Here is a 14,881-nt window from a genome sequence, read left to right as displayed (position 1 = left end):
TTAAGTTCTCTTCATCCCAGTACAACTTCCCCAGGATTCTGCTTGATCATCATTTCTGGGTAAACTTAGGAAAGGAGGATTAGTTCTAGAGACACAGCTGATATCTCTCATCTCTCTCCTCTACACCCACTCATTCTAGCCCAGCCCCTCCTTTCTGCTCCTGGCTTCAGCTAGTGGTTCTGCTGGTCTCTGCACTTTGTCTGGGGGATTGAGCCTGGCCCTCACTCCTGAAGGGTCTGAGTCCCTAGTTAGCATGCTTTCTGAGCCCGTGACAATGGTACTTGCTCACTTACAAATAAAACTTAGCATGGGGCTGCCCTGGTGGTCTAGTGGTTAAGAATCTGCCTGGCAATGCAGGGGACACCAGTTCGATCCCTGGTCCGGAAAGATCCCACATGCCTCGGAGCACCTAAGTCCGAGAGCCACAGCTGCTGAGTCCATGTGCAGCCACCACTGAAGCCTGCATGCCGAGAGCCTGTGCTCTGCAACAAGGGAAGCCACCGCGATGAGAAGCCCACAAACCTCAACAGGAAAATAGGCCCTGCTCTCTGAAACTAGAGAAAGCCCCCACACAGCAATGAAGACCTAGCACAGCCAAAATAACAAATAAAAATAAATAAATACAATTAAAAAAAAAAAACACCTCAGCATGGGTAGCTGGAGATATTCCAAGCGATCACCTGAATGCTAAGCATATTCCTGCTGTCCCCCATTACACAGCCCTGGTCCTACTTCCTGTTTTGAACATAGTCTGTTACCCTCTGCCTATCCATATTGTTAGGAGACGCACACTGATCGAAATCGCCTACCCTAGCCAGACACCATAGTGACCATTTGCGTGAGTTATTTTACAACAGAAGTCCTAGAAAGGAAGATGGAACTAACAAGCCACCACCAACCAGAAGAGTTCAGGAAAGGTCAGAAGGAGATGCCATGCATTCTACCACCTCCCAGAATCCTTCTTACTGGCATCCGTCTTGGCTGAGCCATAGGTGCTCCACCAGGAAGGATGCTGAATCAGAGTGATTGGCCACAGAAATCTGGAAACAAACCCCATCACCATAAAACCCGAGACTGGGAGCCACGGGACAGATCAGTTCTCCTGGGTTCTCTTTCACTTCTGCTCTCTGCCTGGGCGTCCCTTCCCAATACAGTCTATCGCTTTGTCAGCTCGTGTGTCTCCTTGGACAACTCATCCCGAATGTTACACAAGAGCCCTCTCTCGGGTCCTGGAGGGAGTCCCCCTTCCTGCAACAGTATGGCATGTCCTTTTGTTGCCTGCTGGTCTATTGGCAGGAGGAGATGCAAGTGACCACGTGGCAGATGTACCTCTAAATTTACTGGGATTTGGCTGTGTCCCCTGGTAGAATGGTCCCTCCCCAATCTAGGATTTAGACTCTATAGACTCACAGGACCTAAAGTTGGGAGACTGTGAGCACAGATTCCCCAAGGAGGTCACTGGGGATAATGCAAAGTGGGGGTATTTTTTTTTTGGTTGGAGCCTCATGACTTATGGGATCTCAGTTCCCCAACCAGGGATTGAACCTGGGCCACGGTAACGGAAGCCCAGAATCCTAAATACTAGACCACCAGGAAAATTCCACTTCTCATTTTGAAGTCGACACCCTAGTTTCCCATCTGTGCTCTTCCCCTACCTCTGGCCCTCCTCATCAATCCCAGAGTTGCCCTGGAAGCAGAGGTGACACTTAGCTGGATTCCAGGGGATGCCAAGCACCAGACCTGGACTGGGTTAGAACCTAGACGCAGAGCGGTGCTTCCTCTGTGCCTCCCATTCTCACTGTGGTATCCAAACATGTCCTGCGAAGGGGACACCAAAGGAACTGTGGGATGACAGGGACCAGCCCTGAGCCCAAGGCCTCTACAATGTATTCTGTGTGATCGTGACAAGTCACTGAACCTCTTCTGTAAAAGTGGGAATAATAACCATAAACCTACTTCCCAGGGTCATGAGATACTATCTATGTATCAAGTGACTGGTAACATAATAGAGGCTAAAAAATGGGATTCCTTTCCTTCCTCTGCACCTCATCTGTGAAATGTAGTCCCCTGTCAGTTTCCTGAAGAGAACCAGGGGACAAGGACTGTGGAAAGTCTCACAGGTTGCAAAGTGTCAGGCCCGGAGGCTAGAGACACTGATAATGGTAAAGAGCTCTGACTTTGGAGCCCAATTCTAATCCTAGCTGTGTGACCCAGAACTATTCACGGAACCTTGCTGTGCCTCAGTTTTCCTCATCTGTGAAATGGGGAAACAGTGCTAGCCACTCCATGGGGTTTGTAAAGGATATGTTATTCAATGGAAAGAGCTTAGAACAGGCCATCAGTCAGTGCTCAATGTTAGTGACGGGACGTCCCTGCAGTCCAGTAATGAGGACTCCGTGCTTTCACTGCTGAGGACCTGGGCTCAATCCCTGGTCAGAGAACGAAGATTCCACAAGCCATGTGTCACAGCTGGAAAAGAAAAAAAAGTATTAGGATGATGATGAAGACGATTGAGCCACAAGACTGTGCCTTCCAGGAAGGCAGGATGCTACTGGGACTGGTTCAGCCCATCCCAACTCTGTAGCAGTGCTGCAAAGGCTCCCAGATGCACTGAATGGAGTAGACGGTGCTGCTCCTTCTGATGGTCCCTGCCTTGGGCCCTCATGCCCTCACTGCTCGGTTGGCCCATCACTCTATCAAGACAAGGCACCGACATAGGCATTCCTGGAGATCAGGTGCAGAACACACTCCTTGGCCTGGTTTTGCTGAGCTCCCCCGTTGGAACCAGTATGTTCCTGCCTTCCTTCACCTATTGCTCGTGGAGGTGTCTCCTTTTCTGGTGGCCAGATGCTGGGACTATGGAGAACACCCGGCCTCCTCTCACGGGGAGAGAGAGACCAAGAGATGGAGAACGATAGTGTGTGGTGATCGGTGAGTGGACGAGGGGATGTTGGAAGCTCTGGGAGCCCTGATGGGGCAGAGGAGACAGAGAAAGCGTCCCTGAGATGTGAAACCCAAGTTGAAGGTTAAGTTTAAGAAGGATTGTCAAGTGAAGGAGGAACAGGCTCACTCTCTCTGCAGGCAGAGTCTCAAGAGAGGGCAGTGCTGAGCAGGCATGCGAAGTAGGACACATGGGTGATGCAGAAGCTAGGGAAAAGCAAGAAGGAAGGTTCAAGGCTACATAGGGACTGGGAGACTGAAGGCCTTAGAAGCCAGACTACAGACTTGGGGGTTTGTCCTGAGGGCAGTGGGCAGTCAAGGAAAGGTAAGGGGGTGGTGGGAGGTGGCAAGGTGACCCTTGCTCTTTCCTATCCTGTCACATGCCACCAACAACCCATCTCTTTGCTCTGTCTAGTGGCTTTGTTTGTCCCTGAAATCTGCCAAGGATATTCCCAACCTCAGGGCCTTTGCACTGGCTTTTCTCTTTGCCTGGAGAGGTAGGAGTGAAGATTTGCTCGAATAGTGCTTAACATTGAGTCAGAGGCTCTGGCTTGAATTCCTGTTTATTTGTTCTGAATGGGGCTCCTGATGGAACCTGCTGGATGACATAGGGTCCTGACTGAGTGTCCTGGTGGACAGACAGAACAGATCTCTTGGGAACACTTTGCCAAAATCTCGGCTCTCTGTGCACCAATGCCAAACAGAAATATGGAGACAGAGTGATGGAGGAGAAAGAAGCGCGGCTTTATAGCTGTGCCAGGCACAGTAGGCTAGTGCCTCAAGAACTGTGCCCCACCCCCTCGCTGGTGAGTAGGGAAAGGGTACACAGTCAGGCAAGAGTCTGTGATAAGGATCAATGCGGTAACAGTCCTGTATTTTTCTCCTGCAGTTTCCACAGGATAGGGACAAGATCAGGGTGTGTGCAGGGTCTTGGAAGGTCTGTCTCGAATCTTAATAAGCCTCTGCCTCACCTGCTGCTTCTGCTTTGATTAACAACTGTTCTGCCCTTTGGGCTTCCCTCATAGCTCAGTTGGTCAAGAATCCGCCTGCAGTGCAGGAGACCGTGTTTCAATTCCCGGGTCGGGAAGATCCCCTGGAGAAAGGATAGGATATCCACTCCAGTATTCTTGGGCTTTCCTGGTGGCTCAGCTGGTAAGGAATCCTCCTGCAATGTGGGAGATCTGGTTTGGATCCCTGGGTTGTACAGATTCCCTGGAGAAGGGAAAGGCTACCCTCTCCAGTATTCTGGCCTGGAGAATTCCAGGCACTGTATACTTCATGGGGTCAAAAAGACCTGGACATGACTGAGAGACTTTCACTTACTTACTTCCTCTGCCCTTTGGAACTCAGAGAAGGTCGTGGAGGCCAGAGGCCCACCTACAAGGAATGGTGGACAAAAAACCCTCTGCACCCTGGATCCCACAGGGCCCTGCTTGGCATTAGCATTAGTGTGGCTGGTGGGGATTGGGATCCAAGCCTGAGACAAGGGACACTGAGGCTTTTGCCATTGGTTGGAGGCATTAGGTTGGAGGCAAGGAGCTAAACCAGTCAAACCTAAAGGATATCAGGGTTGAATATTCATTGGAAAGACTGACGCTGAAGCAGAAACTCCAATACTTTGGCCAACTGATGGGAAAAACTGACTATTGGAAAAGACCCAGATGCTGGGAAAGATTGAAGGCAGGAGGAGAAGGGGATGATAGAAGATGAGGTGGTTGGATGGCATCACCAACTCATTGGACATGAATTAGAGCAAGCTCTGGGAGCTGGTGATGGACAGGGAAGCCTGGGGTGCTGCAGTCCATGGGGTCACAAAGAGTCAGACACGACTGAGAGACTGAGCTGAACTGGAGGCATTACGAACCACTGCAGCAACTCTTGAGGGGCTCCGGAGGGGGTCTCATAGCAGAGGTCGAGGCACTTGGTAGGTGAAGTCAGTGAGACCCCAAGACACCAGGACAATTTTTCTGGTCTTCAGATGAGGAAACAAACTCAGGCTCAGAGAGGTTTACGTAACTTGCCTAAGCTCGAGATGGACAAAGGGAAGATTTTTACCCAAGTGGGAAAGAAAAGTGAGTGCTAGTCGCTCAGTCTTGTCAGACACTTTGCGACCCCATGGACTGCAGCACTCTCAGCTGCACTGTCCACAGAGTTCTCCAGGCAAGAATACTGGGACGGGTTGCCATGCCCTCCTGCAGGGGATCTTCCCTACCCAGGAACTGCTGAGTCTTAAATTGCTAGGATTTCCCAGGCATTAGCTTCCGGTGAGACTGAAACAGAGATGGAGATATGTGGGCTACAAGGCGGGGCAGGATGAGGCGGCAGAGCTTCTGACATCTGCCAAGATGAATGCCTTGGAAAAATGGAACGGGGCCTGGGATAGGGGTAGATTGCTTCAGTTGTGAAGGGCCCCTGAAGGGTCCAGAGAGAAAGTGAAGTCCGTAAGAGGAGGAGGAGATGGTGGGGTTGGGTCAGGGTGAGCCTGCCCTCTGGGGTGAGGCTCGGCCCAAGGTACTGCCCACCTGTGAACAGCACAAGATCGCGAGTCTGGCTCCCTCCTCCCCTCCTGCCCTCCTCTTCTTCTTCCTCCTCCTCCTCCACTACCTGGCCTGGCCCACGCCTCAGTGCACCCACTCAATGGGCCTAGTCTAATCCTCTGACATTGCAGCCTGCCCAACACAGGCCCTCCCTGGCAGCCTTGACAGGGCCCAGGCTCAGAGACCCAATTTAGGATGTCCCACGTCAGAACTGATCTCTTCACTCAACCTCTTCCCTCCTTCAGCTCACAGTTCAGATTGGGGACACCCTAGAGTCAGTCCCAAACTGAGGGAGCAGGAGCCTATGCTGTGTCCTGGCTTGCTGTGTGACTCCAGGTAAGTAGCTGCCCCTCTCTGGGCCTCAGACTCCTTATCTAAATCTCCTCTACCCTCAGTTAATCACATCAACCTGTTTTGGCTTCCTCTCAGCCCCTTGTAGCTTTAGGAAAATTTTTTTCTTTTTATGAGCTCACATGTTGTTTGTTGGGGGACCACTGGACTCTGTGGCCCTTATTATTCACCCCAGTGCCAACTCAGAAGAGGGGCTCCTCCGACAGCTGCTGACTAAAGGTGTACATGGGTGAATGAACGAACAGATGTAGCTCCTGCCTTATGGTGGGAGCTCTGGATATGACTGTGTGTTCATAAGCGGGGACGCATGTGCACTCCTGTGTTTGACGCTCCCTGGCAGGATGTGTGGTGTAACACAGTAGTGGGCATGTCCACTAGGGTGTCAGCTCCACAAGGGCAGGGATTTGTGTCTGACTTGTTCCCTGCTCTATCCACTCTATCTGGAGCAGGGAAAAGCACATGGCTAGAGTCAATACTTCCTTGACTGTAAAAACGTATGAAAGTGAATACACACACCTGGTGTGGGTCCACGTGCCAGCCTGTGCATACAGTAGTATAGTGTTAGTCACTCGGTCATGTCTGACTCTGAGAACCCATGGACTGTCACCCATCAGGCTCCTCTGTCCTTGGAATTTCCAGGCAAGAATACTGGAGTGGGTAGCCATTCTCTTCTCCAGGGGATCTTCCCCACCCAGGGATCGAACCTGGGTCTCCTACATTGCAGGCAGATTCTTTACCATCTGAGCCACCAGGGAAGCGCAAGACATGTACACAGTGATGCCCGACACTTGTGCCGGATCAAACCTCAGGGACAAAGATGGGGCTGAAGTAGAAAAGGAGAGCTTTATTGCTTTGCCAGGCAAAGGGAGATACAGCAGGCTTATGCTCTCAAAACCATGTCCCACCTTGGGAAGATACTGAGAAGTTTCCTAGTAAAAGATGATGGGATTGGCTCGTGAACATTTTCCTGATGCGTTGGTGGTGTCAAGCAGAAATTAACGTATTCAAATTTCAGATCCAGCTGGTCTGGGGTCCACATGTTTGAGGGCAGCATACCACAGCTTGTGCCACCCAGAGAGGGTTTCAGTACCTGCAAAATCATTCAAAGATATTGTTGTATGTATCTCACGTTCAGGAATGAGCACCTTGCCCCAAGGCTGCTCTTGGTTTTATTTCTCCCTGGTTTTACAATCCCTCCCTTCGATAATGAACAGCTGCCCATTGGATTTCAGGGAAGATCAGGGAGGCTGAATGAAGGCTCCTCCCTGCAATATCAAAGAAATGGATGGTGGCTGGGTGCTTCCCTGGTGGCTCAGTGGTAAAGAATCCACCTGCCAACGTGGGAGACATGGGTTCACTTCTTCATCCGGGAAGATCCCACTCGCCTCAGAGCAACTAAGTCTGTGTGCCACAACTACTGAGCCCTCACTCTAGAGCCCGTGCTCTGAGGAACAAGAGAAGCCGCCAAAATGAGAGGCCTGTGCCCTGCAACGAAGAGTAGCCCCACTCGCTGCAACTAGACAAAAAGCGCACGCAGCCACAAAGATCCAGAATAGACAAAAATAAATAAATAAAATTATATTAAAAATAAATCTTAAAAAGCTCTTCAAAAAAAAAAAAAAAGGAAATGAAGGACATAAAGGCCTTGAGACAGGGAGCCCCACAGGCCCTGTGCGGGATCACAAGCTCCCGGGTCTAAGGGTGTGGGTGATGTTGCTTACACACCACACCCCTGTCCCTTTTCCAAACTCCTCCAGAGCCAGGGCCCAATGCCTGGGTCCCGATGGGGCGGAGCAGGGGGCCACCTCCTCGAGGGAAACTGGATCCCAGGACGTGCAGAACGGCAGGGAGCAGGGCGGCCCCTTTGTCTCCGGGATAATCCCCTCCCCGCCTGGTTCCCTTTCTCCCAGCAACCTGAGTTAAAGTCAGATTTGGGGGGCTGTAGGGGACTAGGGTGTCACCTCAATGCCCCCTTCCCTAGTTGTCCCCTGCCTCAGGGGCTTCTGCACCTCCCCCCACAACCCCCAAGGTATGACTTTCCCTCCCTCATGGGTGGCCCTAGGGCTCAGACCCAACTATATAGCCACCTGAGGGGCAAGAGGACAGGTGTCGCAGAACCACCGAGAGACCGCAGAGAGGAAGGATCCAGGAGAGACCATGGGTTATCATCTGTTGGGTGAGTGAGGGAGGCAGGGCGCCAGGGTCCTGAGACCAGGAGGGAGGGGGTACAGCCTCAGCTCTCTGGTCCATCTGACTCAGGTAACTGGCTGCTCTTGCATCTGCTGGGAACCTCCAAAGCCTTACACACTGAAGACTTCATTCATCATTCATTCATTCAGGACATACTTTGGACTGCCTATTAGGTGCTAGGTAGTAGCCTAGGTAGGCTTCCCAGGTGGCGCTAGTGATAAAGAACCTGCCTACAATGCAGGAAACTTAAAAGACCTGGGTTTGATCTGTGAGTTGGAAAGATCCCCTGGAGGAGGGCATGGCAAGCCGCTCCAGTATTCTTGCCTGGAGAATCTCAAGAACAGAGGCTCCTGCTGGGCTATAGGCCACAGGGTAGCCAAGACTTGGACACAACTGAAGTGACTAAGCACACACTCACGGGAGTCTAAGTATTGGGGTTATTGTTGCTGTTTAGTTGCTAAGTCGAGTCCAGCTCTTTTGGGACCCCATGGACTGTAGCCCTCCAGGGCCCTCTCTCTATGGTATTCCCAGACAAGAATACTGGAGTGGGCTGCCATTTCCTTCTCTAGGTGAACTTCCCCATTCAGGGATCAGACCCATGTTTCCTGCATTGGCAGGCGGATTCTTTACCACTGAGCTGTCAGGGAAACCCAAGCACTGGGGACACGGCAGTAAACAAACAGACGAAAAATGGGATTTCTTTCTGCAGACAGACAGTCCATGTGATCATAAGTAAATTATCATGCCAGTGTGACTTCCCAGGTAGTGCTAGTGCTAAAGAATCTGCCTGCCAAAGTAGAAGACATGAGACATGGATTCGATCCCTGGGTCGGGAAGAACCCCTGGAGAAGGAAATGGCAACCCACTCCAATATTCTTGCCTGGAAACTTCCATGGACAGAGGAGCCTGGCGGGCTACAGTCCATGGGGTCGCAAAGAGTCGGACACAACTGAGCACCCATACAGATGTGACAGAATTTGAATACAGTGATCCAAGTTTGTTGGCTGAATGAATGAACAGGGCTTCACCTCAGGCCTTCCCTTAAGTTCTGAACTTCTGGGAGTTCAGGAATGTAGACAGGAAAGCTAAGGAAGCCATCGTGGTCTGCCTCTCATTTCCATCACTGCTGGTGACTTTAAGCTTTCTTTGCTTTTTTCTTTTTTTCTTTTTAATTTGGCTACACCAGGCCTTAGTCGGGGCAGGTGGGATCCAGTTCCCTGACCAGGGATTGAAACTGAGCGCCCTGAATTGGCAGTGCAGAGTCTTAGGCCTTGGTCCCCCAGGGACGTCCCCAGAGGGGCTTTTGAGTTGAGCCCTGAAGAATCAGAAGGAGTAGCCCTGGGTGGATTTGGAAGGTAGTCCAAACCCAGTAAGGGCAAAGTCTGAGTAGGGGATGCTGCAGAAAAGAGGGGCCAGGCCTTGTAGCCCACAGTGAGGACTTTCATAGTCACTGTGTTAGGTGGGAGCCATGGGAAGGTTTGGACAAAGGAGGGATCTAGCTGGACTTGAAGAGCTTCCAGGTGGCACAGGGAGACAAGGGTGGAGACAGAGACAGCAGAGGGGAGAGACATAGCTTCTAGATTCATCTTTTACTTCTTTATGGCTGTACTGGGTCTTCATTGCTGTGCTCAAGCTTTCTCTAGTTGCAGTGAGTGGGGGATACTCTTGAGCTGAGGTGCGTGGACTTCTCATTGCAGTGGTTTCTCCTGTTGCAGGCTCTAGACACACACGCTTCAGTATTTGTTGCTCCTGGACTCTAGGGCACAGGCTCAGTAGTTGTGAAGGGCTTAACGGTTGCTCCATGGTGTGTGGGATCTTCCCAGACCAGGGATCAAATATGTGTCTCCTGCGTTGGCAGGTATATTCTTTATCGCTGACCCAGCAGGGAAATTCACATTTTTAAACTTTGTATTGAAAATATCAGATAAGTACAGGGCGATGAGCACAAGTCCTCAGTATACAGCCCAGTGAGCTTTCAGAGTCTAGGTACACTTGTCACGAGTGCTCAGATGCAGAAACAGACACAAGGAGTTCCCTGGTGGTCTGGTGCTTAGGATTCTGGGCTTTCACTGCCCAGGTTCAATCCCTGGTCAGGGAACTGAGATCCTGCAAGCTTCATGGTGTGACCAGAAACAAACACAAAACCCCACAGACCTTGTGGCCACCTTTTAAGGACACAGCCACAGGATTTAGTGTGGGTTGAACATAGGGAGAAGGAGAGAATGAGGAATCCAAGAGGACCCCGTGACTTTGACATGAGCACGTGGAAGAATGGACATGCACTTTTCTGAGATGGGGAGGACCAGGGAACGAGGGGAACAGGGCAGCTAGAGCTGAGCAGTAGATATTTTGGCTTCAGATGCTCATTAACCTTCAAGGGAAAATGTCAAGCGGGAAGTTGAATACTTGGGTCTGGAGGTCAGGGGAATTTTTTCTTTCTTTTTAATAGTTATTTATATAAAATTGCATTTAGAAAGAAAAAAATAAACATTTGTCTTCTTTGGCTGTGCTGGTTCTTAGTTGTGGCGGCATGCAAATTCTCAGTTGTGGCCTGTGGGATTAGTTCCCTGACCAGGGATTGAACCCGGGGCCTCCTGCTTGGGAGCTCACAGTCTTTAGTCACTGGACCATCAGAGAAGTCCCAGGGGAATATTCTGGGCTAGAAATAAACTGCCTGCAGGGTGATTCTGCCCTGAGTGGCACACACAAGACCGCTGTAAGCCACAAGGGCTGTATCCATATGAGGGGCTGTTATGATGAATGAGTGAATCAGCAGGGGAGGTCAGGGACTCGGTGCTGACCTCTGATTTCTTCCTGCCAGCCCCCTTCTGCCTTCTGGCCCTGCTGCTGCCCCGTCTCAGTTCGGGAGCTCCCATGTCCACAGCTGAATCTGTCAATCAAGCCTATAACCTGGCGCTCAACATGCAGATGCACACTTCCACCCTGCTGCAGACTTATGTGAGTGACAGGGCATGAGTAGGGGGTGAGGGGAGGCGGCTGTCACCCTCCTGGCCCAGCCTTGGGGAAGGGAGGCAGAACAAGGCTGGAAGGAGGTTCCTCCATGGGTCCTGGGGTACAGGGGCTGTGTCAGTTAGAGACAGGCCCACAGGAATGATGTCACTCATGGCTGGGTGGCCTTGGGCAGGTCATTCCTTCACTCTCGGTCTTAGATTCCTCATCTGCCAAATGGGATGGTGGTCGTGCCTTGGCTGACCTCTCAGGAGTGTCAGAAGCCCCTAGGGGAAGTGTTTTACAGGCTCATGAGTCTGTCCAAGACCACCTCTGCCCTTCCTTTTCTGAGCCTATGCCATGCTGGGAGATTTGGCCTCATTATCTTTCTGGCTCCTCAGATAGGTCTAAGAGCAGAATTATGACCCATTTTTACAGATGAGAGAACTGAGGGGGCCTTTTTATAATTTTAAAAACTTTTTTATCTTTTTATTATTGTATTTATTTTTGCTGTGCTGGATTTTTGTTATTTAGTTTCGGCTCACCTCTAGTTTTAGAGAAGGAAATGGCAACCTATTCCAGTGCTCTTGCCTGGAAAATCCCATGGACAGAGGAGCCTGTTAGGCTACAGTCCATGGGGTCGCAAAGAGTTAGACATGACTGAGCGAGTTCACTCACTTCACACTTCATCACTGGAGAAGGAAATGGCAACCCACTCCAGTATTCTTGCCTGGAGAATCCCATGGACAGAGGAGCCTGGCGGGCCATGGTCCGTGGGGTCACAGAGAGTCGTACACGACTGAAATGACTCAGCACTGAGCGCTGCTCTAGTTTTCCTGGGTGGAGGCTCCTCTCTGGTTGTGGTGTGCAGGCTTCTCATTGCGGTGGCTTCCCTTGTTGCCGAGCACAGGCTCTAGGGCTCGCAAGGCTTCAGTACTTGGGGCATGTGGGCTCAGTAGTTGCCACTCCTTGGCACAGGCTTAGTAGTTGTGGTGCACGGGCTTAGTTGATCTAGGACCTGTGGCATCTTCCTGGATCAGGAGCCCGAGTCTCCTGCATTGGGAGGAGGATTCTTATCCACTGAGCCACCAGGGAAGGCCTCTTTCTGATTTTTTGATGTGGGCCATTTTTAAAGTCCTTGCTGAGTTTGTTACCATACTGCTTCTGTTTTATCCTTTGGGTTTTTTGCCTGGGAGGCATGTGAGATCTTAGCTCTTCAACCAGGGATTGAACCCGCATCCCCTGCATTGCAGGGCAGAGTCTTAACCAGTGGACCATGAGGGAAAGGCCAGGAAACTGAGCTCTAAAGGGGAAATAATTTACCTGAGGTCACAAAACTGTCTGGAAGTTCAAAGCAGCAGCCTGCTGGCTGGGTCTGATCCACAGATGTTTTGTTTAGGCCGTGTGATGCTTGTTCAAATTTTGAACCTGAAAAGCTGTCAAAAACAGGCACAGGGGTCCTGTTGGCCTCCAGTCACTGTGCCGCAGCCGCACCCCATCTGCTTCTTCTCCAGGTGACGGGATCCACCTGGCCCCTGCAGGCCCTGGAATTTGTGACTCTTCCACTGTACTATTTTCTAGGTCCACCTGAAGTTACCGAACCTAGTTTCTTGTTTTCTTCTGTAAAACCTAGTTTCTTTCTCTGGGGCCGTGCTGGGTCCTTGTGGCTGTCACAGGCTTTCTGTAATTGTCGCGAGCGGGGGCTCCTCTGCTTTGCGGCACTTGGGCTTCTCATTGCGGTGGCTTCTATTGGCCGAAGCATGGGCTCTTGGAGTGAAGGCTCAAGAGTTGTGGTCCCCAGGCTTAGGTGCCCCACGGCATGGGGGATCTTTCTGGTACAGGGATCGAACCCACGTCCCCTGCTTTGGCAGGCAGATTCTTAACCACTGAACCACCAGGGAAGTCCCTGCCTCTAATTTCTAGTCTCATATCTGTCAGAATCCTCTGGGTAGCTTTGAGGACCCTGAGTTTCCTCATTTGTAAAATGGGCATGTAGGACTTGGTGATCTTTCAATTACAGAATTTATCAGTGTGCACTAAAATTCTGTGGGTCTAGGTTTGTGGAGGTGAGAAATTTAATGGAGAAGGCATTAACTCAATAATATTATAGTTCAATTCAATATTAATAATTGCATATTAATGATTATTTACAAGTGAACAAATATTAACCCCTGAAGAATGTGAATAAAAAGGAAATACAGCTTTAACCACATTGTCAATAATATATTTAGCTTGCAAATACGGTAATAAGTAACATCATCATAGTGTTCATGATATTAATACAAAGATGTCACTAGTGAATGATATTAACGCCCTAGTCATATGCCAAGTGCTAAGTGCTTTATGTCTATTACATCTTATCATCTTCACCGTTACAGCGCCATGTGGGAATTACTGAAGCTGTGATTCAAAGTTGCACAAGTTGTATGTGGAGGAGGCTGAGCTGAAGCCTAAGAGAACTGGGGCTCTTGTGCTAGAACATTTCATCAACCCCCTGAGGCAGGGAATGGCGACTCCCCCTAGGAAGAGACCAGTCTCATGGAAGGCAGATGTGAATTCAGGGGCACCCTAGGGCAGCGTTTGGGTCCCCTCACTCTCATCTGTCTCTGTCTCTCGTGCAGCTCCAGCACCAAGGCAGTCCCTTTAGTGATCCTGACTTCTCAATCCCCGAACTCTCACTCAGAACCCTGCCTCCAACCAACATGGCCTTCAAGATCTGGCATGGCCTAGAAGATGGAGTACGTCTGAGCCTCACCCAGGAGGCCTTCTGGTCCTTCAGCCAGCACCTGTTGCTTGCGATCGCTGACCAGAGTGACCTGAGCCCTGACAATTCCATGGTGGAGAACCAGCTTTGGGAAGCAAGACTCAAGGCCAAAGGCCTAGCGGGCAACTTGGCTGGCATCATGACTGCCCTGGGCCTGCCCACCCCACCACCAAACACCCCCCTCGGTACTGTCCCCTTAGGGGACACAGCCTTCCAGAAGAAGTGTCGAGGGTATGTAATAATCCGGGACTACAGCTTTTGGACAGACCGAGCTGTGACTTTCTTGGGTGAGCTCAAGGCCAAATACTCTCAATAGAGAAGGTGGAACTTCCTGTTCGGGCTGCAACCCTTTCCCTTTCACAGCTGATTCTTTCCTGTTTTTTGTTTTTTGTTTTTTCTCACCAGGGATTCTTTTCTGCCTTGCTTCTTGGCTAGAAAGGAGACACATGTTGTCTAGCAGGGCTTGTGTACCACGTATCTGGGAATATTTCCTGGGGACCAGGCCTCTAGTCCTTATGCCTGGGCCTCCCTGCCCAGGTCCTGTGGCCTCCCTTCCAGATCTGGGTGGGACTCCAGGGACAGCATCTCATGAATTCCCATTCCAGTGGTACTGGTTGCTCACTTTCTGGGTGGAAAGAAATACCTCTTTGAAGAGGCTTCACTTACAGTCCATGCGGTCACAAAGAGTCGGACGTGACTGAGTGACTACCACTTTTCACTTTCACTTCCCACTCTACAGGGGGAGTACAGTTGGTCCCCTTCCTGTCATTTAGAGGAGGTCCAGGGACTGCCTTCTTGTTTCTATCTACCTCACTTCCTGTATGAAGATACGGACTTTCTGAGCAACGAGTCCTCCCTTTTTTCTGGAGTTCATTGCCTCTTCTAGACTACCTCTCTTGACGGTGGCCACTGCCCCAGCTTCTCATCTTAAGGTGCTTCCCTTCCTATTCAATGGATGTCTGACTCTTGAAAAGCTAAGGACCCGAGTCACATCTGTTTCTTGCTCAGGACACATCCACTTCGGGATGACAGATGGCATCCCTGGCCTGGGGCTCTCCTGAAGCTCCTATTTATAGTGTGGCTTTTGCGGATGGCTGGGGGGACCAGGCCATACCCCAAGGATCTTATTCTCCTTAAATGTGTCTCCCCA

At 50.7% G+C, this 14,881-nt stretch overlaps 1 protein-coding gene across 1 annotated transcript; it reads left to right on the top strand.

The window, feature by feature from the left end:
* Positions 1–10,778: 10,778 nt before the first annotated feature.
* On the top strand, positions 10,779–14,047 carry LOC129637654 (cardiotrophin-2-like). Its single transcript, XM_055561877.1, has 2 exons — positions 10,779–10,976; positions 13,589–14,047. The coding sequence occupies exons 1-2, from the start codon at positions 10,779–10,781 to the stop codon at positions 14,045–14,047; spliced, it is 657 nt and encodes a 218-aa protein (XP_055417852.1).
* The last annotated feature ends 834 nt before the right edge of the window (positions 14,048–14,881 follow it).

Source organism: Bubalus kerabau, chromosome 23 (assembly GCF_029407905.1).
Source record: "Bubalus kerabau isolate K-KA32 ecotype Philippines breed swamp buffalo chromosome 23, PCC_UOA_SB_1v2, whole genome shotgun sequence".
Lineage (NCBI taxonomy): Eukaryota > Metazoa > Chordata > Mammalia > Artiodactyla > Bovidae > Bubalus > Bubalus kerabau.
Note: the sequence above shows the minus strand (reverse complement) of the source record. Positions and strands in the feature narration are given on the sequence as shown.